The 27108-nt window shown below is 42.4% G+C and overlaps 4 protein-coding genes across 26 annotated transcripts in view; 2 read left to right on the top strand and 2 right to left on the bottom strand.

Moving 5' to 3' along the window:
- The window catches only part of LOC108100284 (protein TANC2), a 65447-nt gene extending 54142 nt beyond the window's left edge, over positions 1–11305 (top strand). For 5 of the 11 annotated variants that reach the window (XM_017204069.2, XM_017204073.2, XM_017204074.2 and 2 more), the window contains exons 5-8: positions 5520–6009; positions 6373–6675; positions 7245–10621; positions 10685–11305. In XM_017204069.2, the coding sequence (XP_017059558.1) occupies positions 5520–6009; positions 6373–6675; positions 7245–10621; positions 10685–11002 (4488 nt within the window). In that variant the 3' untranslated portion in view covers positions 11003–11305. The remainder of the gene's footprint in view (positions 1–5519; positions 6010–6372; positions 6676–7244; positions 10622–10684) is intronic. The other 6 variants (XM_017204070.2, XM_017204077.2, XM_017204072.2 and 3 more) reach the window with 3 other exon arrangements.
- Positions 11306–11830: 525 nt separating this feature from the next.
- On the bottom strand, positions 11831–17005 carry LOC122319706 (sodium-independent sulfate anion transporter-like). 6 transcript variants are annotated; one of them, XM_043207679.1, is made up of 6 exons: positions 16921–17005; positions 14055–14659; positions 13718–13993; positions 12729–13401; positions 12476–12670; positions 11831–12282 (listed from the first exon to the last, which is right to left on the bottom strand). In XM_043207679.1, the coding sequence occupies exons 2-6, from the start codon at positions 14646–14648 to the stop codon at positions 12167–12169; spliced, it is 1854 nt and encodes a 617-aa protein (XP_043063614.1). In that variant the 5' UTR covers positions 14649–14659; positions 16921–17005; the 3' UTR covers positions 11831–12166. The 6 variants fall into 6 exon arrangements, with proteins under 6 accessions (XP_043063614.1, XP_043063612.1, XP_043063615.1 ...); XM_043207677.1 differs by having other exon boundaries at positions 16802–16950; XM_043207680.1 differs by having other exon boundaries at positions 12491–12670; positions 16802–16950.
- A 202-nt stretch (positions 17006–17207) lies between these two features.
- On the top strand, positions 17208–19664 carry LOC122319879 (CCR4-NOT transcription complex subunit 7-like). 2 transcript variants are annotated; one of them, XM_043207682.1, is made up of 2 exons: positions 17208–17550; positions 19206–19661. In XM_043207682.1, the coding sequence occupies exons 1-2, from the start codon at positions 17542–17544 to the stop codon at positions 19557–19559; spliced, it is 363 nt and encodes a 120-aa protein (XP_043063617.1). In that variant the 5' UTR covers positions 17208–17541; the 3' UTR covers positions 19560–19661. The 2 variants fall into 2 exon arrangements, with proteins under 2 accessions (XP_043063617.1, XP_043063618.1); XM_043207683.1 differs by lacking the exon at positions 17208–17550 and adding an exon at positions 18419–18543 and having other exon boundaries at positions 19206–19664.
- A 2109-nt stretch (positions 19665–21773) lies between these two features.
- LOC108100491 (sodium-independent sulfate anion transporter) lies at positions 21774–26949 on the bottom strand. Of its 7 annotated transcripts, none has more exons than XM_017204427.2 (6): positions 26852–26949; positions 23982–24586; positions 23645–23920; positions 22657–23329; positions 22408–22602; positions 21774–22214 (listed from the first exon to the last, which is right to left on the bottom strand). In XM_017204427.2, the coding sequence occupies exons 2-6, from the start codon at positions 24573–24575 to the stop codon at positions 22099–22101; spliced, it is 1854 nt and encodes a 617-aa protein (XP_017059916.2). In that variant the 5' UTR covers positions 24576–24586; positions 26852–26949; the 3' UTR covers positions 21774–22098. The 7 variants fall into 7 exon arrangements, with proteins under 7 accessions (XP_017059916.2, XP_017059914.2, XP_017059921.2 ...); XM_017204425.2 differs by having other exon boundaries at positions 26733–26911; XM_017204432.2 differs by having other exon boundaries at positions 22423–22602; positions 26733–26906.
- Between the last annotated feature and the right edge of the window lie 159 nt (positions 26950–27108).

Below are 27108 nucleotides of genomic sequence, written 5' to 3'. Positions count from 1 at the left end.
ATTATGGTCATGTAGAGCCGCGCGTGGCCTTTAATTTCTCACTCAATTCGGCTGCAATTGTCGAAATGTCCGCGCAATTGCTGACATATTTCCCCCAAAACAACTCTATCTCCACTCTTTTATTTACCATACGAGTACATTATTTCCCGCTTGATTTGTTTACCCAACTGATTAATGTTTGGCTCATTCGGTTATTGTTAGGCAAGCTTTTCCACTTACCCGGTAGCAAAAGGCGAACGCTTTCACCTGACTGCAATTGAATGGCAAATCCATTTTAACGACTCGCTGATCCTAATAAAATTTGGTATTCAAATTGGGCTGACATCAGCACAAAGTACACAGAGTAATGCAAAATCTTAATTAAACAAAGTGCCGAAATCACTTTGCATTGAGTTGTTTGTTTTGGCTCAGATTTCAATGCACTCCAACTCAAGTGGCCAAAAAAACGACACACGGGAAAAAATGTGTTTGTTGTGAAGTTTAGATTAAATGGTATTTGTTGATATGACATCGGTGCCTAATTGGCTTTTTTCTCTCGGTGCAGTCGGACAAGCCGGACAAGGAAATCCAATTTGTGGCAACACCTTAGACTTGGCCAACATTCTGCCATGATTACAATACAAGAAATATGTTTTAATAATGCCAGCCAGAAGATTTGGCAATCGAATCGTTGGCCAAAATGCGCATGCATTAGTCTAAAATGCTTCCAAGCAACTGGAGATTTGGTATACGAGTGCCAACAATGCTGGGCCCCCATTTTAATGGGCTCCTTTTTTTCTAAAAAAAAACCGCCAACGAGCACAACGTTTTCCATTAGACGCCGAATGCAAAGTGGGCGATTTTTACTGGCGGTTTTGAAATGCCAGCGCGTTTAAAATCGCACAAAAGCGTTTGCATGCGATTCGCTAATGCTTCCAACTAAATGGTACTCGAACATTTTCATCCATATGCGATTCGTGATCATAAACATTTGTCACGGATGAATAATGCTGAGTGGTGTTTTGTAATGATTCCAAGGTTTAGGAGGAGGTTTCAATCAAAATCGATGGGTAATTTATGTGGGATATCTTTATATCTAGTTCAATGGAACAAACAACTTAAGCAATTCTAACTTACTTTATGATTTCAAACCTGATATTTCTCATTGTGCTTAATAAACTATTATTATCTTCCATTCTTCATTAAATTTTTATTAAATTTAAACGCTTCACGCTAAATGTTATGCTTAGATCTATATAATCATAAGCACTTTAAAATCTTTTAATTAAAAAGTGGTCTCAATAATTTCATTAACTTAATAAACCTATAATAAAAACTAACTACTTGGGCGGCGCTCTCAACTATTGAATTGAATTTGGCCAGTTTTCAATGCAATTTCCTGCAGTTCTCCACACTTGTTGACCTCCGCTGGGTTTTGTGTTGTTTATTTTATGACATTTAAACAATTATTTTTCAACACAGGCAACTGTTGTTGAAATATCATTTGATTTAACCAGCCAGTTGGCCGGACCCACACCCTCGTGGTTTTGGCCAAGACTCGTTTTGGCCACAGATTGCCGTTTGCCGTTTGCCGTGGTGCTGCTGCATTTTGCTGGTGTCACAATGTCTGGGACCGCCAAATTCTGTGACGCTGTTGTTGTTCTCGCAAACGCCCCGCGGCCAAACATGAGATGTATATTTTATTTTTCATAATTTAAAAGAGAAAAAAATGCCTGACGAAAAGCGAAAAAAAAAAAGAAAACTGTTTTGATATGAACCTGCTGTTGTTGTTGTGGCCGAAAATCGAATTCTTGAATGAACCATTAATCTTGTTGCCAGCTCGGTGGACTCGATCATTAAATACCGCCGCTGTAATTGCATTGCACTGATAAATTGGAATGCAACATTAAAAATTTCGGTGGCATAAATAAATATTGAACTAAAATATTTATTTAATTTAAATTTGCAAAATATTATCAAGCGATATGTAACCAAGATTGTGAAAAAGAATCATTAATTATTTTTTGTGGGCCACTTAAACTGAAAGAAAAACCACTTTTTTATAAGTAATATTTTATGTATTTATATGGAAAATATAATTAATATTTCCACTTAAAGTTCCTTTAAGCTTTTGCAACCTATTTACATATTTTTTATAACATGAGCTTTAACATATATTTTTTTCTGTGTGAGTCTCGGAGTCTGCCGATTTTCTCAGTTTCGGTTTCGCTTTAGTTTTTGCGAGCAAATTAATGCGGGTTTGTCATATTACAATTACTGGCTTTTTCTGGTCGAGTCTGTGGCAGCTGGCATTATTACACCTGCGACTCGGTATATATACAGATATACAGATGCAGTTATATAGAGACTCCCCTCGGGGTTTCGATCCGGTTCGGTCTTTTGAGCTTTGCTGGCCGATATAATTTCTGGGTAGCAGTCAGTCGGTCAATTGGCTCGTTCTGCTCATTTGTTTGCTGACTTGGGAGCGGTTAAAGTTCAGCAAAACGGTTGACAGTTCATAAGTTTCTAACATGATTTGTTCCTCACAACAAAAAAAAAAAAAAAAAAAAAATGTTTGGTGTGTTCTCACGATTATAATTTGCCAAACATTTAAATTGGATTTAAAAGTGGGTTTGGACAAAGTCGTGTACGGATGGAAGATTGGCCTGAGTTTTTTGTACACTTAAGGTTTGTTTAAGTATGCTAAGTCCACAAAGAGTTATTTTCTAATAAATCATATAGCAATTTTGAAACCTAAGGCCTGTCTTAAGAGAAATCGCAGCAATTTGTAGTAATGTTAAAAATGTCTATTAAGATTATGTTCCGAGACACCGTGATCGCATAACGTGTAGTGGACAATGACCTGTGTTTCTTAACAAATTACACTACTTAATGGCATCCTGTTTCCATCTCAATGGCCCCGATCATCTCCAACTCCAACCAGAGGTGCAAATTTTATGGCGCTTTTTTCACGGTAGCCGCGTGGCAACTCCTCTTTCTCTGTGGCGGACAAATTGCCGAGCGGGAAAAGTGAAAATCACCTTTTCAGTTGTGATTTTTTTTCAATTTTCGAATTTTCCATGGCCCCCCCTTGTATGGCAAGCATAATTTGTTAATTATTTTCCAAAGCACACGGCTCGTGTGACGGCTACAACTTAATCAAAGTGATGGGGCCAATTAAAACGCCGCCGCGGGAAGCGATAAGAGATCCCAGACCCCACGACGAACTAGTTTAAAGAAAGCCTTTCCACCACCACCATCAGCATCAGCATCAGCATCACCATCGAGTGAAAGAAATAAAGGAGGGGTCTGGGATTGGGGTCTTGGACTGGGACTGGGATTGGATCGACTTGGATTGGGTTGGGTTTGAGTTTGAGTGAAGCGCATCGAAACCAAAGCGAACCAAAGCGAACCGCAGCTTAATTACGATGCGATAGAGGCGGAACTCGGCCCACGGATCAATAGATCCGCATATCGATGGATAGGAGATCAGCGCCACGGAATTCCCCAGCTGATCCCGGTGGTTCGCCTATCCGAGATTGGAGCCTGCGATCAGCGATACTCAAAAGGCCTTAGAGAGTTGGCCAAAGTAGCTGACGGTTGCAGTTTAATAGAAAGTATCTCGAAATCTAAATAGCTCCTTATCAACTTAAAAAAATGAATAAATAAAATTCTAAAAATAAAATAGGATTATAGAAGTTCAGTTATAAACATAATAGTTAAAGACATAATATTGCTTTTACTTTAGATTAAGTTTTAGATTTTCTTCATTCATTTTTGTCTTGTTTTTTTTCTATTTAGCATTTCTAAATTGATTTGTTGTAATATTTTTTTTAATAGGAAAAATCTAAGAATCTTGTATATTCACTTAGACAGTTGACAGTTTGTGGGCAGACTGGCTTGTTCAAACATCCTCCAGCGGAAGTGGGCGACTCGTGGTCGTGACTTCGAGATCCGAAAGCCAGACATCCGCTGGAGGAAGCAAACCAGAGAACCAGAGCACTCAGACATCCGCGGGCGGACCAACTTGTCAGATGGGTTCTTTAGCCAAATCACAATCATCAAACGGACCAAATTGAATAGCTCCAAGCCCGACACACTCAATGTTTATACTTTCCTAACCATAATTTCAACAACTCTGTTAAAGCCCCTAATCGATGATCTAAATAGAGGATCGATCCCTTGAAATTCCTGGCTTTCAATTAATTTCATAACAGTCCCTTCGATGCTTTTGGCTGGCTCCAAAGTCCAAAGGTCCTCCGCGGGATCCAACCACCTGCCTGCCTCCACAACACACCTCCTGGCTGTCAATTAATGGACTCCAGACTCAGACTCTGTTTGGCGGAGCCAACCAATTTCATCTTATTATCCCACACAGAACCCAGAAACTGGTTCTCAGGTTCTGACTCTTATTTCTGTTACCGATTCTGGCCTGGAAATCACGTTTCTTCAGGCTTTTCTGTGCCATGTCCAGTCTCTGTTCGGCCTACCCAAAAAAAAAATACATAATCTGAGGAAAACAAGAGAAGGCGAAAACCAACGCAGACAGAAAATGATTTGCAGTTCATTAAGACGAAACCCCCATATCCAATCCAACATCCAAAGGAGCCAAAGACTAGACGATGACTAAGACCTCGATCGCTGGTCATTTGTGGCGAATGTGAATGAAATTGGTTATGCTTAGTGCCCAGTGAAACCGGAGGACAACAGTCTATAAGCTGGACAGGCTCTGGGTTTCACTAAGAAAAACTAACCTTGAATATAATACAATAATAATAAAAAATGTTAAATAGTTCAGGTACCTTTATCTTATGAGATGAAATCATTGTTCGATTTTTGAAACCTTAATATTATCTTGTAAAATCTGTTAATTAAATATTTGCAGTTCGTATTAGCTTGTGAATAATTGGTTGGCCTTTACATTTTCACAGCATATTTTAACACCCCAATTGTTTAACATGTTTGACTTTCCACACTTTGGGTTCAGCAATTCAAAGAATTCCCCAACTTTTTTTTTGAGACCAAGGTTAAAACCATGGAAATTTTTAAAAGTGTTGTGCAGGTTGATCTTGAAATGATAATTATGTATGACGGCTGGTAAAATTGCACTTTTTATCGGCCTGACAATATTTTGGTTTAGGGCAGCTGCAAGGTGGGTTTTTTGCCTAGAAGCACCACCTCGTTGGCTTTATGAAGTAGGTGCTTTGAATATATGACCACTTTTGAAAGCTTTCATCTCGAGATGGCCCACACATGTGACCAATCGAATAGCAACGCCTTTTCTTTTACAGGCTGCTCAAATTGACGAAAGCTGCTCTATAAAAACACAGAAAAAAATTAGTAAAATTTATATGATATTATTTTATATATAACTTTACAATTAGAAAGTTGCACAAGAAGTTAAAATAATTTTTTTAAGCAAATCCATTTCTTTTAAATAAATTGATTGTATAATTTCCCTATTATTATAATGTTTTCTCTCCATATATACACTTTCATCATTGATAAGTCCTTAACTCTATTGGCACATTTTCTTGCAGCAGCACCGCCAGGAGTCGCAGTCGCCGGATTACCACCACCGCTACGCGAGCAATGGCAAGCTGCCCCGGGCTGTGGCCTCGGCGAATGGCAATGGATATTCCACCGGCACCACGCAAACGGTCACCGTGGATGTGCACCACCACAACCACCTCGGCGGTGGTGGTGGTGCGGCCAACGTTGCCTCCGCCGCTGGCAAGCAGAACGGCAATGGAATTGGTGGCCACAGTCGCAGCAACAGCCTGAGCCACAACATCCATGCGGTGGCCTACAGCGAACTGAGTGCCGCACCACCGGCCTTTGCCACACCGCCGACGCGTAGGCGGTTCTTCAACCACAAGAATCTGCGGAGTGCCCTCACTGGAGGAGGCAATGGTGGATCAGGAGGTGGAGGAGGAGGTGGAGCAGCCGCTGGAGGAGTGGGCGGCGGCCATCGACGCACTGCCTCCAATGGAGGTTGTCCCATTGACACGGCATCAATCCTGTCCGGAGGTGAGTTCAGAATGGAATTCAAGTGGGGGTCAGGTTCAAATGTTGTTGACTTTTTTGTTTGCAAAAGATCGAAAATGAAGACACACAAGTTGCACATTAAAAAATTATATTATATTTGAATATTTTTACTCTTTCTTTAATAAGATAAAAAAAATATATATAATATTATATTTTAGATTTAATTAGATCAATAATTAATTATAATTATTATTTTCATTATAATCGGAATTTTATAATTTCAAACATAATTTCACCTAAAAGAATAACACTTTAAGTTGGATGCATTTTAGATTGTAAATTAAGATTCTTCTCTAAATGGTACAAAATCCTCGAAAAGATAACTCACCCATCATCCATCACTAGATCATCCCCATCAGCATCATCACCAGGACATCCAGACGGAGGGCAAGGAGTCGAATGCCCTGAACACATCCACCTGTTCGGATTCGGCGGTCACCAGGCGGCGAAGGAAGAACGTGAGCAATCACAACCTGAAGACCTCCGCTCGCCACGGAGCGAGTAGCGAGAATAGACTAAACAGGCTCAGTTTGGCCGGAACCTCAGTCTATGCGGGCCACTTGTCCTCGCTGGTCTTCGGCAAGATCAAGTCCCTGTGGAGCGTCAACTCCTCCAACTCGAGCGAGGCGGGATTGAACCAACTAGCAGGCATGGATCCACTCCTCATTTGTGCATCTTCCAGTTTCAGACGTCGCATGTTGCATCTTCATTGTCGTTAATTAACCAAGTTTTCTTGTCATGACATAGAGTATTCATTTATGAAGCTATTTTGCATGTTTTTATTTTTAATAATAAGAAAATATTATTTAGGGAGTAAGTAAGTTAACATTTTTGTAGGCTTTTAATGTTATAGGAATATTTTTATTGATTTTTTTATAAGTTTTTATTTAGCAAATTCCGTTTGTTCAAATTAAACCATTTCAAACTAGGTTTGTTAGTCATTGGTTTTAAATTGTTTTTTAGAAAATCTAAGGTTTTTTTGCACTAATTATTTATTTATCAAAATTTTTTGTAAATGTTCCCTGTTGACTAAATGTTGAAGACCATAACCTAAGTCTTGAAGATCAGGAACATAACTTAATTGCTATTAATTTATAAAAATAAGTTATATCAAAATTACAATTCCTTATTAAAATTTTATAAAACTCTGTTTTTTGCATGCTCTCCTTATAATAAGCACCTTATCTAATCCCCTTTTTTTATAATTCTTCCCTTAGGAAGCGACGCCCTTGACCACCACTCCTCTCTCCTGAACGAGAAGCTGCAGAAGGACCAGCTCCACGCTCGCCTCGGCCTGCTGCTCAACGATCCAGGCAGCAACGGGTGCAATGGGAACAGCAGCAGCAGCGGCAGCGGATGCGAACCCATCTCGGCGCACTCCACCACGAGCACCACCAGCAGCAGCGGAGTGGGAGCAGCGAGCACCACCACGAGTGGCTCCTCGCAGAACGTCAGCCCGGAGCAGACGCTGGCCAGCGGAGCCGGGATGCTGAGTGGCAGCCAGTTGTCGGTGGCCACCAGTCACGGCGTCAAGGAGGATGCACTGAGTCTGTGCGGCAAATTCAAGGCGGGCTGCTCCATGTTGCACGTGTACGAGGCACTGCCAAGCAAGAGCCGCAAGGGAAACGCAAGGAGATCGACTCGCGGCCAGCAGGGATCCAGTTCCACATCCTCCTCCGCAGCAGCAGCAGCAGCTGTGGGATCCCGAGTAACTGCCTCCACTTTGGCAGCGGTTCAGCTAGCGCTAAAGCCTCTGTTCTTCGAGGTGCCGCTGCAGGAACCGGATCCACCGTACGTGGGTCGCCAGTGGCTGGTGCAGCAGCTCTCGAACATCCTGCTGGGAACGGAGACGCGGGTGGTGCTCATCAATGGACAACCGGGCACCGGGAAGACCGCCTTCTGCCTCCAGCTGGTGGAGTATTCCTGTTTCGGCCGGCGGCAAATGCAGGAGGATCCCGATGGCATCTACAGCCAACTCCAGTTGGGTGCCCATTGCGAACGCATGCGGGGATTGGCCTCCCACATGGTGGGCTACCACTTCTGCCAGGCGGACGCCAATCTCACCTGCCAGGTGCCCGATTTCGTCCACTCCCTGGCCGCCCAGTTGTGCCAGGCTCCGCAGCTCACCGCTTACAGGGATTACCTGCTGTCGGAGCCGCATCTCCAGGACATTCTCAGTGTGCGCGAGTGCATCGCGGATGCGGAGCGGGTGATGAAGCTGGCCATCCTGGAGCCACTGGCCCAGCTGCATCGGGCTGGCAAGATACCCGCCAAGGTGGCCGTCATCCTGGTGGATGCCCTGTGCGAGGCGGAGTACCATCGACCCGATCATGGACACACCATTGCCAGTTTCCTGGCTCAACTGACGCCGCATTTCCCGGCCTGGCTGAAACTGGTGGCCACCGTGAGAACCCAAATGTTGGAGCTGGTGAAGGCGCCCAGCTACACGCAGCTCACGCTGGACAGTTGGGCCAGCAGCCAGGCCCTGCAGCAGGATATGCTGGACTACATTGGAGCCAGACTGGCAGACAGTCCCGAAATCCGGATGAACATCGGTGGCGGTGGAGGCGGAGGTCAGAGTTCGCAGTCGGGTGGCCAGCCGCAGACGAAGTTCGTCTCGCATCTGCAGTCGCTGAGCAGGGGATCCATGCTGTATGCCAAGCTCATCCTGGATCTCATTGCCCGCGGCCAGTTGGTCATCAAGTCGTCCAGCTACAAAGTGCTCCCCGTTTCGCTGGCTCAGATCTTCTTGCTGCACTTCAATCTGCGCTTTCCCACCGCTCGCAGTTTTGAGCAGGCTGCTCCCATCCTGAATGTCTGCCTGGCTGCCTTGTATCCCCTGACTCTGGACGAGATCTACTACAGCATGGAGGCACTGGGTCATGGCAGAGAGTCGCTTAGCTGGCCGGATTTCATGCAGCGCTTCAAGCTGCTGGATGGCTTCTTGATCAAGCGGCTGGACAACACGTACATGTTCTTCCACAGCTCCTTGCGGGAGTGGCTGATGCGACGAGACGAGGGCGAGTCCAACAAGTTCCTCTGCGATGCCCGGCTGGGTCATGCGGCCATCGCCTTCCGGTTGTCCCGCCTGCAGGCTCCGCTGTCTCCGCAACTCACCCTGGAACTGGGTCACCACATGCTCAAGGCGCACTTGTATGGGGGAACCAGCTTGACTCTGCTTTCCCCCAGGGATCTGCAATCCTATTGGTTGGCCGGAGCGGCGGACAACATCTCCGCTTCGCTAGGCGCCCTGCGCAATGTGTACAGTCCGAATTTGAAGGTCTCCCGTTTGGTTCTCCTGGCGGGAGCTTCTCCGAACCACCGAACGGATTACATGGGCGGAGCTCCGATCCTTTGCATAGCTGCTCATGAGGGTATATTACCCATGGTCAGTTTGCTCCTGGAGTTCGGTGCTGATGTGGGACTGACCAACAGTCAGGGGTGCACTCCCCTGATCCTGGCCGCCATGCGTGGCCACTGTGATGTGGTGCGTCCACTGGTGGCCGCTGGCAGTAGCCTTGGCCAGTTGGATATCACGCAACGCTGTGCCTTGGTGCATGCCGCTCGGATGGGTCACCTGAGTGTGGTGAAGTACTTGCTGGCCTGCGACTGGTCGCCGCGTCCTCACTCCCAGGACGTCACCAGATCGGTGGCCCTGCAACAGGCGCTGATTGGAGCCGCCGCGCAGGCGCACTGCAAGATCCTCGAGGATCTGCTGGATCTCAACGAGTCCGAGTTCGATCTGGATGTGAATGGCATGGAGCCGAGCAGCGGTGAACTGGCGCTGACTGCCGCCGCCCGACATGGTTGCGTGGATGTGGTGGCCATCCTCTTGTCCCGCGGCGCACAGATCGATGCGAGGAATCGTCAGGGCTACTCGGCTCTCTGGCTGGCCGTCAAGGAGGGTCACTGGAGTGTGGTGGAGCATCTGCTGCAACGTGGTGCCCTTTTAGATGAACCTTTGGGACAAACCCGGAAGACACCACTGATGATTGCCGCGGAGGAGGGACATCTGGAGCTGGTGGAACTGCTGCTGGCCAGAGGAGCTGCCCGGGAAGCCCAGGATCACGAGGGATTCACGGCGCTCAGCTGGGCCTGTTTGCGTGGCCACTTGGCGGCGGCCAAGACGCTCATTGAACACGGCTGCAATCGCCACCACGAGGATCACAATGGACGCACTGCCCTGGATTTGGCTGCTTACCAGGGCGCTGCCAGTCTGGTTCTGTACATCCTGGATCAGGGTGGAAACTTGGAGCACATCGATGTGCACGGAATGCGGCCACTGGACAGAGCCATTGCCTGTCGAAACATCCAAGCCGTGCAGGTGTTCCTGCGCAAGGGAGCCAAACTGGGACCCACCACGTGGAGCATGGCCATGGGCAAGCCGGAAATCCTGGTGGTGCTGCTCAACAAACTGCTGGAGGATGGCAATGTGCTGTACAGGAAGAACCGCTTCCAGGAGGCCGCCCATCGGTATCAGTATGCCCTGCGCAAGATCTCTGGATTGGAGCAGTTGCTCGAGAGGAATGCCATCTTCGCCCAGCTGCGGACCAATCTGCTGCTGAATCTGTCGCGCTGCAAGCGAAAACTAAATGTGAGTATGGAATAAATACAAATAGAAAGTAGTATACTGATTTACCAATTCTACGATCACCAGGAACTTGACGCCTCCATAGATTTGGCCACGCAGGCAATTGCCCAGAAGCCACATAGCTACGAGGGATACTACGCCAGGGCAAAGGCGCGCATGGAACTGGGAGCACTGAACGAGGCGCTGGTGGACGCCAATGAGGCGATGCAGCAGGCGGCACAGAGCGGAGTCCTCTGCGAGGTGGTCGAGGTGCTGAAGCGCATCCAGACCGAGCTGCTCACCCGGATCTCCATGAGCAACGAGGATCCAGCCGGACGGATGTCGAATATCGGCGGCGGAGCATCCGGTGTCTATGAATCTCACCACGAGATCACCGATTTGTAAATGTCGATTGTTGTGTAGTGTTGTACTCGTCGTGAACCCTTCGAATTAATCGCTATCCTAACTTAAGCGCTACCCTAGACCTTAATTTTTGCTATTTATTGCCTTCGAATGTTTTTTTTAATTTAAACACGACACTCTTTTTGTAATTTTCTTTAAAGTTGTCTTTTAATAGTTCATACGCATGTAAAGTTGTAGTTTTAAAAACATATCTATCGTAAGCATCAGTTCTTATAAATAACAAATATATAAAGTAAATGCGAATTTTATTAAGATTAAATAAAAACAACCTTTTTAAAAAATTTATATTTAGCATTTTATACCCTTGCAGAGGGAATTCAATTTCAGTAAGAAGTTTGCAACGCAGTGAAAGAGACTCTTTGTGTCCTAATGAAAAAAAGTTAAGTAGTAAATACAGACAGGCAGTATATAAATCGGAAAATTACAGATCGGACGACTTTATCATATATGTCCCAAAGGAAAAATTAAAAATCTATTCAAAATGAACAGAACAAAATTATATCATCGTTGTTTTTTGGATATCCAATTTTCTAACGACTCTTGAGTTTTGAATTAAATTTCATGAAAATCGGACGACGATATCATAAAGCTGTCAGGGAAAAATCTGTCAAAATATAACAAACTAATAGAAAAATCGTCATGGGTTCAAGGTTTTTAAGCCTTTATCCATTAAGCTCAACACTTGTGATGACTGCAAGAGTATATAGGCTTCGGATCCCCGAAGTCAGCTTTCTTTCTTGTTTGGTGTAGTCTTTTGGGGATATGCCTAATCAGTTCGAGCAATGTTTTAAAACTATGTTTTTTCAAAACTTTCAGTGCATAATTTTAAGCTGGTTTTTTATTACCTAAAAGTTAAGTAGTTAAAAACAACTTATAAAACAATTATAAAAACTTATTTATATATGTATGTACATTTTGAAATTAACTTAATCGAGGAAACTTTAGGATATAGGAATGGAAGAGTTGCAAATGAAATGTGGACTGAATTAAATACTATAGTTGGGAATAGGAAAAGCTTAGAGAGCTGCGAGTTTTATAAATTATTGCAAAGAAATAACTTAAGGTAATGCAGGTGAACATGACATAAATAAGACTTGTGCCGCAACGTATACTTAAGTACAGTTAAAACAAACAATATCCTGGTTCTTAAGAAGTATTTCCATTTAGTTTACTCAGTTCAGAGGGCTCTCCAGCATCGCAATGTACCAGACGCGACTCGACGAGTGGAGTTGATATCTGCAAGTGCAGACAATACTCGGGAGCTGGAAAAACAAAATTTTAGTTACAGATCGAACTCAGATTCTTGAATTAATAGAGATGGAGGGTGCTAGATGTGGCGTTGCTGATTTTATAGGATTAAACAGAAGAGCAAGCTGTGGATAAAAGCGAAGCAAACAGAAAAGCGTGAGAAATTTCCTGCCCAGAAAGGATGAAGAGCATGAAAATTGTAACTACCAAATCTAATCTCACTTTGCTCCAACAGGAACTCCAAGTCATCAGCGCATTCTATAGTCGGAAAATCAATGTTGGTTGACTCTTTCAGAATAACACCAATATCCTTATGTGCACTCATCAAGAACAAGGGCACATTTGCTTTGGAAAGTTCCTTCTGCAACGAACCCATTCCTCGAGCAGCCGTAAAATCGAAATCTACAAGCAGAAAATATTATTAAAAATACAGAAATGATAACCTGTAAGAAAGACTTACCGTGAACATGAGCACAATCCAGGACAACAGGAGCGATTCCGTGAGTGGCCAATGCTTTGGAGATCTCTGATCGTACCCATTCGATGGCCGGGAAGTACAGTGAACTGTGCTTCGGACGAATCAGAATGTAGTTGATGCCATGGCTGGTCTGCAGCTTGTAGACAGTCAGTACGGGTCGGGCAGCTCGGTAAACCAGGAAAGCCACATCGGCACTCACTCCCAGCAGGAGACCGATTTCTACGCCCACTGCAAGGCTCATTACAAAGGTGATCGCACCCGGGAGCAGCTCTCTTCTGCTGCAGCGCCAGAGAGGCTTGATGACCTCGAATTCGATCATGAATATAACCGCCGAAATGATAACCGCACTGAGCGCCGCCTTTGGAATGTATTGGAAGTAGGGAGCCAGAAGGCCAAGAGCCAGGAGAACCAGAATGCTCGTGTAGCAGCCTCCCAGAGGAGTCCGAACACCACTTGCGTGGTTAACAGCACTGCGTGAGAAGGACCCAGTCACCGGCATGGAGCTGCAGAAGGCTCCACAAATGTTGCTCATCGAAAGGGCAATTAGCTCCCGCGTGGCACTGAGTCCAGCTCCACCAAAGGCCTTCGAGATGGCCACGTTGCCCAGCACAGCGATAATGGGTAGTACCAACATGGAAGGACCCAGTTCGGCAAACTGATATGGAAAGAAAAAAAGGAATGATAATAAATGTTATAAATAAAATAAAAAAGTTGTTTATACCTACTACTAATACTAATTTGAAGCTGAACCTATTCAATAATAAATCCAATTCAAAGCATTTGAATTTATTTGGATACCTTCAAGCCTTGGTATCATTAAAAAAAACAATTAAAAACAAGTAATGCTACGAGAATCTTAAAGCAAGCAATAATAAACCAGATAAAGCGACACACTTAGTTAAACAGATTGTAGACCTTGAAATTTATTCGGTTGCAAAAAAAGTAACAAGATTGTGAGTCATAAAGCTTACCATTTGTTGAAAGTTCTGAGTGATTTCGGTGCCGTTCTTGTCCAGAATCGTGGTCTCGAATTTGGGCAGTGAAATGTTGGGCAGGCCGCTTTTAACCTTTCCGGTAAGGATGTAGGGACAGTCTTCATTCTGCTCGCAAGTGTTATAAGCCACCATACTGGTCACCAGAACTATTAGCGCATTTCTCCCGGTGGCTATGACCCAGATGCCACCGCTTATCAACTGCTGTGCCCGTAAGTTTGTGATTCTTCCGTTTAGATTTACGTTTTTCAGTTTCTATTTAAATTGGAACATAATTAGTAGTGAATGCATGAGGTAGTTAAAAGTATTATCTTACACGCAACAGCAAGAGAACTACGATGGAAGTCAATCCTAGGGTAAAGTCGCCTGGTCGCACATTGTTGAGATTTCCGAATACCGAGCGCATGGTATTGATGAAATCAGATCCAGATCCTCCACGCAGTCCCAGCAAACCTTTCAGCTGCGATGTTCCAATGATGACGGCAGTGGCGGAGGTGAATCCCACGGTCACCGGCAGTGAAATTAGATCCACCAATGCACCCAGCTTAAGCACTGCCATTCCGAGCTCCACTATGCCAGAGATGAGACACAGAAGTATTGCGTATGCAGGTCCAGATGCCAATCCCAATCCGGTATGCCGGCTGGTCATCAAGGCTAACAAAGCCGTGGGTCCAATTGTCACTTGGCGACAGCTGCCCAGCATGGCATAAATGATGCCGCCGACAAAAGCCGAGTACAGGCCGTATTGTGGCTCCAATCCAGCTAACGTGGCATATGCCAGTCCTTGGGGCAGCACTGTGAGTCCAACAGTAACTCCTGCTATCAAATCCGCCACTGCATCCTGGCCGGTGTAGCCATGCAGCCACTTGAGACCCGGCAGGAGCCGATATCCATATTCCCGGAGGCTCATGTTTTATTTATCTGATGATTAAAATCAAGAATATTGATTGGATTAATTGAAGTTTTTGTTTCTTGTAAATTCTGAAAGGGTTTCTTTCATTAATATGACAAAAAAGAGAATTTCAATGAAGATTAATAGCGAATTAATCTACAAAGTCTAAAGATTGACAAGCGCAGGTCAACGACTTGCCCAAATTTAGCATAATTATACATTTGATTATGAGACGTCTGCGTGACGGACAAGCCCAAAGAAAAAGAGACGTCAAAATATGTTATTACCAAAAGCAAGTCATAAACAAGCCCCGAGGAACTTAAAACAATAGAAGAAATACGAGTTTGTGATAAATAAAGAAGAATAGCAAACAAACCTTAATGATTACAAATGTCTCACCGAATAAACTAGAGTGTGTAAATAAAACCGATTTAATAGAAAACTGGTTTTGTATTTTAATTTGATTGAAATGAAAGTGATGAAAGGTTTCACAAATGAGTTATAAAATTCAACATTTTTAATTAAAAGGATCTTAAGACGAAAGGGCAGTTTTTAAATATAATTTGGTTCATTATATTATTTATTTGATTGGAAACTGTTTGAGTAGCTGTTCTCAGGGTGAGCCAAACGCAATAACTCAACGATCTATTTCGAGTCATTTAAGCCAATTTCACATAATGATAAAGTCTATTATCTACCCGCACTTCATTTTATTTTGTTGGAAACTCACGTAGATATTTAAACAAATGTTTTGATGTTGTCTGTGCGAAGGGCACGTTCTTTCGAAGACCTGAATTCTTTTTGGTAAATTCTTTTGGGTAAAAGCGCGGTGAGCTTTGGATCTCAGATCGGTTGGGTGGCTGGCCAAAGACTGAAGAATAAGTCAACGGATCGTTCCGGGAGATCGCGTGAGCGAAGAGTAACTGATCAGTGATCACACGACCGCCTCAATTAGCTAAACAAGTGGCAGAGTTGAAAGTATTGGTTCGGGCCGCTCAAAACGTGATCAAATTGCTCGATCGAAAGAAAGAAATATGAACACGAGATATGTGCCCGCAAATTGAATTTCGAATTGATTTGTTTGCGAATTAATTACAATTTATGGCCAACAATTTTGCGCGCATTGTTTGTTTGTTATGTCACTTACTTTAGCTTGAATAGAAATGTTTTGAAATCATTTTGTAAAAATAATAATCAGCATTTATTTAAATTGGATTTTAAAACACTATTTAAACTGCAGTAAATTGTTATTTGTGTCATTAAGTATTTAACTTTTTTCAGAATAATACTCAGTTGATTTAGCACCGTTTTTGTTTACTAATGTGCATAGTTCCACTTTAAAGCGTAAATAAATTGGGTTTCAAGTGCTGAATGATTCGCAGTGTGTACTATTAGTTCCGCCCAACCATTAGAAAGTTGTTATAAGCATACAATTTAACCACGATTATTGAAATATTAAAAAATACTATAAAACCACATTTAAATCAAGAATGAAACTTTTAAACTTAAAAAGGTAGAACTGCAAAGGTATATTTAAATCTATTTTCTGACAAAAGAAAAAGCCTAAATTTTATATGAGGCAAAATTTAAGGTTTCCGTAAAGCTAGACAATTATATTGACCTTGCTGTAAGTTTACTAATAATCAAGATCAAGACTTGCGATAAGAGAATTTCTTATCAGTAGGGGAACGTTCATTCAAGTACTCTTTATCAGGAACTTGTAACCGGAATTAAAAAAGCATAAAAGCAAAAAACGTGCAACGTGTAGCGCGAAAAGTTTATTAACCCTTTACAAAAACTGGTGAAATCCGTTCTTTCCCGGTCCACGAAACCAATATAATTGGAGAGACCACTGATATACTCATGTGTATATATGTACATACATTTGTACATAAATGGTACATATGAAAACACCTAATTGCCGATTGTTGACAGACAGCGTGAAGGAATCTGCGCTTTTTTTTTGCTTTCTTTTTACCCAGTCAAATGTATGTACCCCAAAAACTAGTTTTCTTATACCCGACAATTTAAGTAGTGAAAATGTAGTAGTAGTAAACAATGCGAGAAAAAACGAAGACAGGGAAACCAATTGTTTATTTATAACGCGAGCCAGTTTTCGCAGAATTTGCGTCAACAAATGGGTTAAACTAAATGAAAGGAAAGACACATACACAAAAACCGAAAAACAAACAAAGCAACCTTTACTGGTTGGTTCTTTTATAGTTTTTAAACAATTATCAGATATTATCACTCAACAGTTATGTTAATAACTTTTTGCAAGCACTTGTACCGGTGAGTTTGAAATAAATAAATTTGTTTGCTTTCCGCTGAACAGCTGCAAGTCTAGGGTTGTCGCTTTGCGAAACCTTACTTATTCACATTAGCGACCTCTAGGAGGCTATAGGGAGGATCTTATCGCTACTCACTATTGACAATACTTAAAACAGACAAATTATTTTGGCCTATATTAATATTTTATCAAAATATATGTTGCATTTTATAATTTTTCATATACACATGTGTACAAAACTCAAAATTTTAAAGTAGGGCCCCAAATAGTGGCTGAACTATCGATATTTCGTTATTCGAACGCTTACCAGCACTAAAATCGAAAGGCAAGCGCTTACCTACACTGTCGGAATCACGAACAATTTTTTTTTATTATGGCACTTGCGCGGCTCGCAAACAATATTCGCTGAACAAAATCAATTGGAAGCCATTGCGAGACGTCAAGGACTCTTCACGCTAAGGTTCCTGCTCGAGAGGACCGCTGTAACGGTAGCGAAAGTGCCGAAATCCAAACAATTTCCCCGGCCATCACCCCCTCACCACCCCGCAAAACGAGTAGACGCCGCTCAAAACTACATTTTGTGCAAATATCTAAGATCTACACAGACCGCCATCGAATATTATGAAATGGGTAAGCTGCTAAGGCGAACGAGTGGGTGTACGGATATTCCGAATGGAGGGCCGGATTCCAGGGCCTTTATTTTTCATGGAAAAAAACTGCAAATGCAAATGCATCTTCAATGCCGTTGCATGAGTGTGTATGCGTTTCGGTGCGGTGAGTGTGTGTATGCAGTTTTTTGAGGGCGTTCTAACTGTTTATTTGGTGCTTAGTTTTCGCAACAAATTTAACGGATTTTGTAACTTTTTTACGGTTACAATATGGTTGTTCACTGTGGCGATATCCTCCATTAAATTAAAAAAAAACCTTGAATGTTTTCAGTGTCATTGTATATTTTTGGTTAAACGAAACCTAGCAAATGTTGACACTTCCAGGATAACATGATTTTCCCTTGTTCAATTTTATTGGGTTGTTTTCAACCCCCAAATAGTTATAAATATATGTATTATTAAACATCGGATCCGTCTTTTTGTTCGCATCAACAGATCCCTGAATCTATGAAAGCCAGATACAGTCAATTTCGCATATAGAAACTTTTGACCATAACTCACGAGGTGGCAATTTATAGCGTGAAGTATTTGTGTTACAATACATTCATTTGTTTTGTAGTTATGACTGGGAGACGAGTCTGAATACATTTTATTTTACCCGTTTTACTCTACTAGTATTGGCAATACAGCACAGAATACAAAACATAGTTTTAATTTGGAGATTTGTTTTCGTTAACTGAGTCTAAGGCCTTCAATGCAAATCGTATGATATTTAAAAAGTGTGTCGACGAATACAATATGATTTAGGTGCACTAGCTTATTGTAAAGGCATAGTTACAATTGTATGTATTCCGATTCCCCTCCCAAGTTGATCAAGAGCATCGATCTTCAGAACCAAACCGTAATACCATTTACCCAAGAGGAACTTGTTGCTTGAGGCTTGGTTGTAGGTCAGTGCGAAGAGGTGGCTGATCCGGCGACGAAGAGTGCGCACCAGGCGGCGACCGGCGACGATGTAAGTAGCGCCTATCGTAATCCCCATCACTCCAGTAACCACCTCCAAGCAAATTTCCAAAATCGTGCCTTTGTTTCGTTTTTGTTTGATTTTTCGTTGTTCTTTCGTATCTGCAGCAAAATTGTAGCACTTCTAACAGCGAAATTGGCCGAACTTCAATTACAAACTCTTGTTTAGTTGCTCTCTAACGTGTTTAACCAATTGGACCAGCTATTTTATTATGTTGCTAACCCCCACCTCCTCACAAAATACACACAAACACAACACACACTTGGAGGAATAACTTTTTATTTTTACTTATGTACAATATGGATGCAAGCGAATCAGAAATTGTGGGAAGAACTTTTCAAAATTCATTTCACTTGGTGAAATATTATTTATGATTAGTTTTATTAGGGGCAACAAAAATATTTATAGAAACCTTTTTGCATTTTTAAATTGGGTTATTTTATTAGAAAATATTTTTTAAATATGTATTTTGTGTTCTATACAAAATTTTTTTTGCCACAAAATTTTTTACTAATGAATGCAATATTTGCCAAAGCTTATAAATTTATTGGTGGGACTCCAAAACACACACAATTACACAAAAGTACACTATATATCCCCCGAAAAAGCTTAGGTTACACATTTGTTTATATGAAACCCCATACCTTTCGCAGACAATGCCCTCGGCCATAAGTGGCGCCGCACATGGCCAGGTCCACATACCCAGCAACGAGGAATGCGGCATCAGGGACGTGTGGAAGCATAACCTGGAGGAGGAGTTCCGCACGATTCGCAAGGTGGTGCAGAAGTACCACTATGTAGCCATGGACACAGAGTTTCCGGGTGTGGTCGCTCGACCCGTGGGCGAGTTCCGCTCCACGGCGGACTACCATTACCAGCTGTTGCGCTGCAATGTGGACCTGCTGCGGATCATTCAATTGGGCCTGACCTTCATGGACGACGATGGCAAGACACCGCCCGGCTATTCCACCTGGCAGTTTAACTTCAAGTTTAACCTGAGGTGGTGAAGTACTTGCTGGCCTGCGACTGGTCGCCGCGTCCTCACTCCCAGGACGTCACCAGATCGGTGGCCCTGCAACAGGCGCTGATTGGAGCCGCCGCGCAGGCGCACTGCAAGATCCTCGAGGATCTGCTGGATCTCAACGAGTCCGAGTTCGATCTGGATGTGAATGGCATGGAGCCGAGCAGCGGTGAACTGGCGCTGACTGCCGCCGCCCGACATGGTTGCGTGGATGTGGTGGCCATCCTCTTGTCCCGCGGCGCACAGATCGATGCGAGGAATCGTCAGGGCTACTCGGCTCTCTGGCTGGCCGTCAAGGAGGGTCACTGGAGTGTGGTGGAGCATCTGCTGCAACGTGGTGCCCTTTTAGATGAACCTTTGGGACAAACCCGGAAGACACCACTGATGATTGCCGCGGAGGAGGGACATCTGGAGCTGGTGGAACTGCTGCTGGCCAGAGGAGCTGCCCGGGAAGCCCAGGATCACGAGGGATTCACGGCGCTCAGCTGGGCCTGTTTGCGTGGCCACTTGGCGGCGGCCAAGACGCTCATTGAACACGGCTGCAATCGCCACCACGAGGATCACAATGGACGCACTGCCCTGGATTTGGCTGCTTACCAGGGCGCTGCCAGTCTGGTTCTGTACATCCTGGATCAGGGTGGAAACTTGGAGCACATCGATGTGCACGGAATGCGGCCACTGGACAGAGCCATTGCCTGTCGAAACATCCAAGCCGTGCAGGTGTTCCTGCGCAAGGGAGCCAAACTGGGACCCACCACGTGGAGCATGGCCATGGGCAAGCCGGAAATCCTGGTGGTGCTGCTCAACAAACTGCTGGAGGATGGCAATGTGCTGTACAGGAAGAACCGCTTCCAGGAGGCCGCCCATCGGTATCAGTATGCCCTGCGCAAGATCTCTGGATTGGAGCAGTTGCTCGAGAGGAATGCCATCTTCGCCCAGCTGCGGACCAATCTGCTGCTGAATCTGTCGCGCTGCAAGCGAAAACTAAATGTGAGTATGGAATAAATACAAATAGAAAGTAGTATACTGATTTACCAATTCTACGATCACCAGGAACTTGACGCCTCCATAGATTTGGCCACGCAGGCAATTGCCCAGAAGCCACATAGCTACGAGGGATACTACGCCAGGGCAAAGGCGCGCATGGAACTGGGAGCACTGAACGAGGCGCTGGTGGACGCCAATGAGGCGATGCAGCAGGCGGCACAGAGCGGAGTCCTCTGCGAGGTGGTCGAGGTGCTGAAGCGCATCCAGACCGAGCTGCTCACCCGGATCTCCATGAGCAACGAGGATCCAGCCGGACGGATGTCGAATATCGGCGGCGGAGCATCCGGTGTCTATGAATCTCACCACGAGATCACCGATTTGTAAATGTCGATTGTTGTGTAGTGTTGTACTCGTCGTGAACCCTTCGAATTAATCGCTATCCTAACTTAAGCGCTACCCTAGACCTTAATTTTTGCTATTTATTGCCTTCGAATGTTTTTTTTAATTTAAACACGACACTCTTTTTGTAATTTTCTTTAAAGTTGTCTTTTAATAGTTCATACGCATGTAAAGTTGTAGTTTTAAAAACATATCTATCGTAAGCATCAGTTCTTATAAATAACAAATATATAAAGTAAATGCGAATTTTATTAAGATTAAATAAAAACAACCTTTTTAAAAAATTTATATTTAGCATTTTATACCCTTGCAGAGGGAATTCAATTTCAGTAAGAAGTTTGCAACGCAGTGAAAGAGACTCTTTGTGTCCTAATGAAAAAAAAGTTAAGTAGTAAATACAGACAGGCAGTATATAAATCGGAAAATTACAGATCGGACGACTTTATCATATATGTCCCAAAGGAAAAATTAAAAATCTATTCAAAATGAACAGAACAAAATTATATCATCGTTGTTTTTTGGATATCCAATTTTCTAACGACTCTTGAGTTTTGAATTAAATTTCATGAAAATCGGACGACGATATCATAAAGCTGTCAGGGAAAAATCTGTCAAAATATAACAAACTAATAGAAAAATCGTCATGGGTTCAAGGTTTTTAAGCCTTTATCCATTAAGCTCAACACTTGTGATGACTGCAAGAGTATATAGGCTTCGGATCCCCGAAGTCAGCTTTCTTTCTTGTTTGGTGTAGTCTTTTGGGGATATGCCTAATCAGTTCGAGCAATGTTTTAAAACTATGTTTTTTCAAAACTTTCAGTGCATAATTTTAAGCTGGTTTTTTATTACCTAAAAGTTAAGTAGTTAAAAACAACTTATAAAACAATTATAAAAACTTATTTATATATGTATGTACATTTTGAAATTAACTTAATCGAGGAAACTTTAGGATACAGGAATGGAAGAGTTGCAAATGAAATGTGGACTGAATTAAATACTATAGTTGGGAATAGGAAAAGCTTAGAGAGCTGCGAGTTTTATAAATTATTGCAAAGAATTATGCAGGTGAAGGTGACATAAATAAGACTTGTGCCGCAACGTATACTTAAGTACAGTTAAAACAAACAATATCCTGGTTCTTAAGAAGTATTTCCATTTAGTTTACTCAGTTCAGTGGGCTCTCCAGCATCGCAATGTACCAGACGCGATTCAACGAGTGGAGTTGATATCTGCAAATGCAGACAGTACTCGGGAGCTGGAAAAACAAAATTTTAGTTACAGATCGAACTCAGATTCTTGACTTAATAGAGATGGAGGGTGCTAGATGTGGCGTTGCTGATTTTATAGGATTAAACAGAAGAACAAGCTGTGGATAAAAGCGAAGCAAACAGAAAAGCGTGAGAAATTTCCTGCCCAGAAAGGATGAACAGCTTGAAAATTGTAACTACCAAATCTAATCTCACTTTGCTCCAACAGGAACTCCAAGTCATCAGCGCATTCTATAGTCGGGAAATCAATGTTGGTTGATTCTTTCAGAATAACACCAATATCCTTATGAGCACTCATCAAAAACAAGGGCACATTTGCTTTGGAAAGTTCCTTCTGCAACGAACCCATTCCTCGAGCAGCCGTAAAATCGAAATCTGCAAGCAGAAAATATTATTAAAAATACTGGATAACCTCTTACAAAAAGTTACCGTGAACATGAGCACAATCCAGGACAACAGGAGCGATTCCGTGAGTGGCCAATGCTTTGGAGATCTCTGATCGCACCCATTCGATGGCCGGGAAGTACAGTGAACTGTGCTTCGGACGAATCAGAATGTAGTTGATGCCATGGCTGGTCTGCAGCTTGTAGACAGTCAGTACGGGTCGGGCAGCTCGATAAACCAGGAAGGCCACATCGGCACTCACGCCCAGCAAGAGGCCAATTTCGACGCCCACAGCAAGGCTCATTACAAAGGTGATGGCACCCGGGAGCAGCTCTCTTCTGCTGCAGCGCCACAGTGGCTTGATGACCTCGAATTCGATCATGAATATAACCGCCGAAATAATGACCGCACTGAGTGCCGCCTTTGGAATGTATTGGAAGTAGGGAGCCAGAAGGCCAAGAGCCAGGAGAACCAGAATGCTCGTGTAGCAGCCTCCCAGAGGAGTCCTAACACCACTTGCGTGGTTAACAGCACTGCGCGAAAAGGATCCAGTCACCGGCATGGAGCTGCAGAAGGCTCCACAAATGTTGCTCATCGAAAGGGCAATTAGCTCCCGCGTGGCACTGAGTCCAGCTCCGCCAAAGGCCTTCGAGATGGCCACGTTGCCCAGCACAGCGATAATGGGTAGTACCAACATGGAAGGACCCAATTCGGCAAACTGAAATGGTAAGAAAGAAAGGAATGATATAAATAAAATTTAAAGTTGTTAATGATCCGATCCCGAATATTAAATACTAATTTCAAACAGTACCTATTCAATAATAAATCCAATTCAAAGCATTTGAATTAATTTAGATACCTTCAAGTCTAAGTATCATTAGAACAAACAATTAAAAACAAGTAACGCTACGAGAATCTTAAAGCAAGCAATAATAAACCAGATAAACCGACGCACTTAGTTAAACAGATTGTAGACCTTGAAATTTATTCGGTCGCAAAAAAAAGTAACTAGATTGTGAGTCATAAAGCTTACCATTTGTTGAAAGTTCTGAGTGATTTCGGTGCCATTCTTATCCAGAATCGTGGTCTCGAATTTGGGCAGTGAAATGTTGGGCAGGCCGCTTTTAACCTTTCCGGTGAGGATGTAGGGACAATCCTCATTTTGCTCGCAAGTATTGTAAGCTACCATACTGGTCACCAGAACTATTAACGCATTTCTCCCGGTGGCGATGACCCAGATGCCACCGCTTATCAACTGCTGTGCACGTAAGTTTGTGATTCTTCCGTTTAGATTTACGTTTTTAAGTTTCTATTTAAATTGGAACATAATTAGTAGTGGTTGCAAAAGGTAATTAAAAGTATTATCTTACACGCAACAGCAAGAGAACTACGATGGAAGTCAATCCTAGGGTAAAGTCGCCTGGTCGCACGTTGTTGAGGTTTCCGAAAACCGAGCGCATGGTGTTAATAAAATCAGATCCAGATCCTCCACGCAGACCCAGCAAGCCTTTCAGCTGCGATGTTCCAATGATGACAGCAGTGGCTGAGGTGAATCCCACAGTCACCGGCAGTGAAATTAGATCCACCAATGCACCCAGCTTAAGCACTGCCATTCCGAGCTCCACTATACCAGATATAAGACACAGGAGTATTGCGTATGCAGGCCCAGATGCCAATCCCAATCCGGTATGCCGGCTGGTCATCAAAGCCAGCAAAGCCGTAGGTCCAATTGTCACTTGGCGGCAGCTGCCCAACATGGCATAAATGATGCCGCCCACAAAAGCCGAGTACAGGCCGTATTGTGGCTCCAATCCAGCTAACGTGGCATATGCCAATCCCTGGGGCAGCACTGTGAGTCCAACTGTAACTCCTGCTATCAAATCCGCCACTGCATCCTGGCCGGTGTAGCCATGCAGCCACTTGAGACCCGGCAGGAGCCGATATCCACATTCCCGGAGGCTCATGTTTTATTTATCTGAAGATTAAAGTCAAGAATATTGATTGGATTATTTGAAGTTTTTTAGAAACCTAAAATAGTTGTTTAGTTTTTATTTCTTGTAAATTGTATTTCATTAATATGACAAAAAGAGATTTTCAATGAAGATTAATAGCGAATTAATCTAAAAAATCTAAAGATTGACAAGCGCAGGTCAACGACTTGCCCAAATTTAGCATAATTATACATTTGATTACGAGACGTCTGCGTGACGGACAAGCCCAAAGAAAAAGAGACGTCAAAATATGTTATTACCAAAAAGCAAGTCATAAACAAGCCCCGAGGAACTCAAAACAATAGAAGAAATACGAGTTTGTGATAAATAAAGAAGAATAGCAAACAAACCTTAATGATTACAAATGTCTCACCGAATAAATAAAACCGATTTAATAGAAAACTGGGTTTGTATTTTAATTTGATTGAAATGAAAGTGATGAAAGGTTTCACAAATGAGTTATAAAATTCAACATTTTTAATTTTAAAGGATTTTAAACCGAAAGGGCAGCTTTTCTATATATTTTGGTTCATTACATTATTTATTTGATTGGAAATTGTTTGAGTAGCTGTTCTCAGGGTGAGCCAAACGCAATAACTCAACGATCTATTTCGAGGCACTTAAGCCAATTTCACATAATAACAAAGTCGGTCGAAAAAGTCTATTATCTACCCGCAATTCATTATATTTTGTTGGAAACTCACGTAGATATTTAAACAAATGTTTTGATGTTGTCTGTGCGAAGGGCACGTTCTTTCGCAGACCTGAATTCTTTTTTGTAAATTCTTTTGGGTAAAAGCCCGGTGAGCTTTGGAGCTCAGATCGGTTGGGTGGCTGGCCAAAGACTGAAGAATAAGTCAACGGATCGTTCCGGGAGATCGCGTGAGCGAAGAGTAACTGATCAGTGATCACACGACCGCCTCAATTAGCTAAACAAGTGGCAGAGTTGAAAGTATTGGTTCGGGCCGCTCAAAACGTGATCAAATTGCTCGATCGAAAGAAATAAATATGAGCACGAGATATGTGCCCGCAAATTGAATTTCGAATTGTTTTGTTTGCGAATTAATTACAATTTATGGCCAATAATTTTGCGCGAATCGTTTGTTTGTTATATCACTTACTTTAGCTTGAATGGAAATGTTTTGAAATCATTTTGTAAAAATAATAATCAGCATTTATTTAAATTGGATTTTAAAAGACTATTTGAACTGCAGTAAATTGTTATTTGTGTCATTAAGTATTTAACTTTTTTTTAGAGTAATACTCAGTTGATTTAGCACCGTTTTTGTTTACTAAATGTGCATAGTTCCACTTTAAAGCGTAAATAAATTGGGTTTCAAGTGCCGAATGATTTGCAGTGTGTATTATTAGTTCCGCCAACCATTAGAAAGTTGTTATATGCATACAATTTAACCACGATTTTTGAAATATTAAAAAATACTATAAAACCACATTTAAATCAAGAATGAAACTTTTAAACTTAAACAGTTAGAACTGCAAAGGTATATTAAAATCTATTTTCTGCCAAAAGAAAAAGCCTAATATTTAAATTTAAGGTTTCCGTAAAGCTAGACAATTATATTGACCTTGCTGTAAGTTTACTAATAATCAAGATCAAGACTTGCGAGAAGAGAATTTCTTATCAGTAGGGGAACGTTCATTCAAGTACTCTTTATCAGGAACTTGTAACCGGAATTAAAAAAGCATAAAAGCAAAAAACGTGCAACGTGAAGCGCGAAAAGTTTATTAACCCTTCACAAAAACTGGTGAAATCCGTTCTTTCCCGGTCCACGAAACCAATATAATTGGAGAGACCACTGATATGCTCATGTGTATATACATATGTACATAAATGGTACATTCATATGAAAACACCTAATTGCCGATTGTTGACAGACGGCGTGAAGGAATCTGCGTTTTTTTTGCTTTCTTTTTTCCCAGTCAAATGTATGTACCCCAAAAACTAGTTTTCTTATACCCGACAATTTAAGTAGTGAAAATGTAGTAGTAGTAAACAATGCGAGAAAAAACGAAGACAGGGAAACCAATTGTTTATTTATAACGCGAGCCAGTTTTCGCAGAATTTGCGTCAACAAATGGGTTAAACTAAATGAAAGGAAAGACACATACACAAAAACCGAAAAACAAACAAAGCAACCTTTACTGGTTGGTTCTTTTATAGTTTTTAAACAATTATCAGATATTATCACTCAACAGTTATGTTAATAACTTTTTGCAAGCACTTGTACCGGTGAGTTTGAAATAAATAAATTTGTTTGCTTTCCACTGAACAGCTGCAAGTCTAGGGTTGTCGCTTTGCGAAACCTTACTTATTCACATTAGCGACCTCTAGGAGGCTAAAGGCAGGATCTTATCGCTACTCACTATTGACAATACTCAAAACAGACAAATTATTTTGGCCTATATTAATATTTTATCAAAATATATGTTGCATTTTATAATTTTTCATATACACATGTGTACAAAACTCAAAATTTTAAAGTAG

Source organism: Drosophila ficusphila, unplaced genomic scaffold, assembly GCF_018152265.1.
Source record: "Drosophila ficusphila isolate 14025-0441.05 unplaced genomic scaffold, ASM1815226v1 contig_286, whole genome shotgun sequence".
Lineage (NCBI taxonomy): Eukaryota > Metazoa > Arthropoda > Insecta > Diptera > Drosophilidae > Drosophila > Drosophila ficusphila.
Note: the sequence above shows the minus strand (reverse complement) of the source record. Positions and strands in the feature narration are given on the sequence as shown.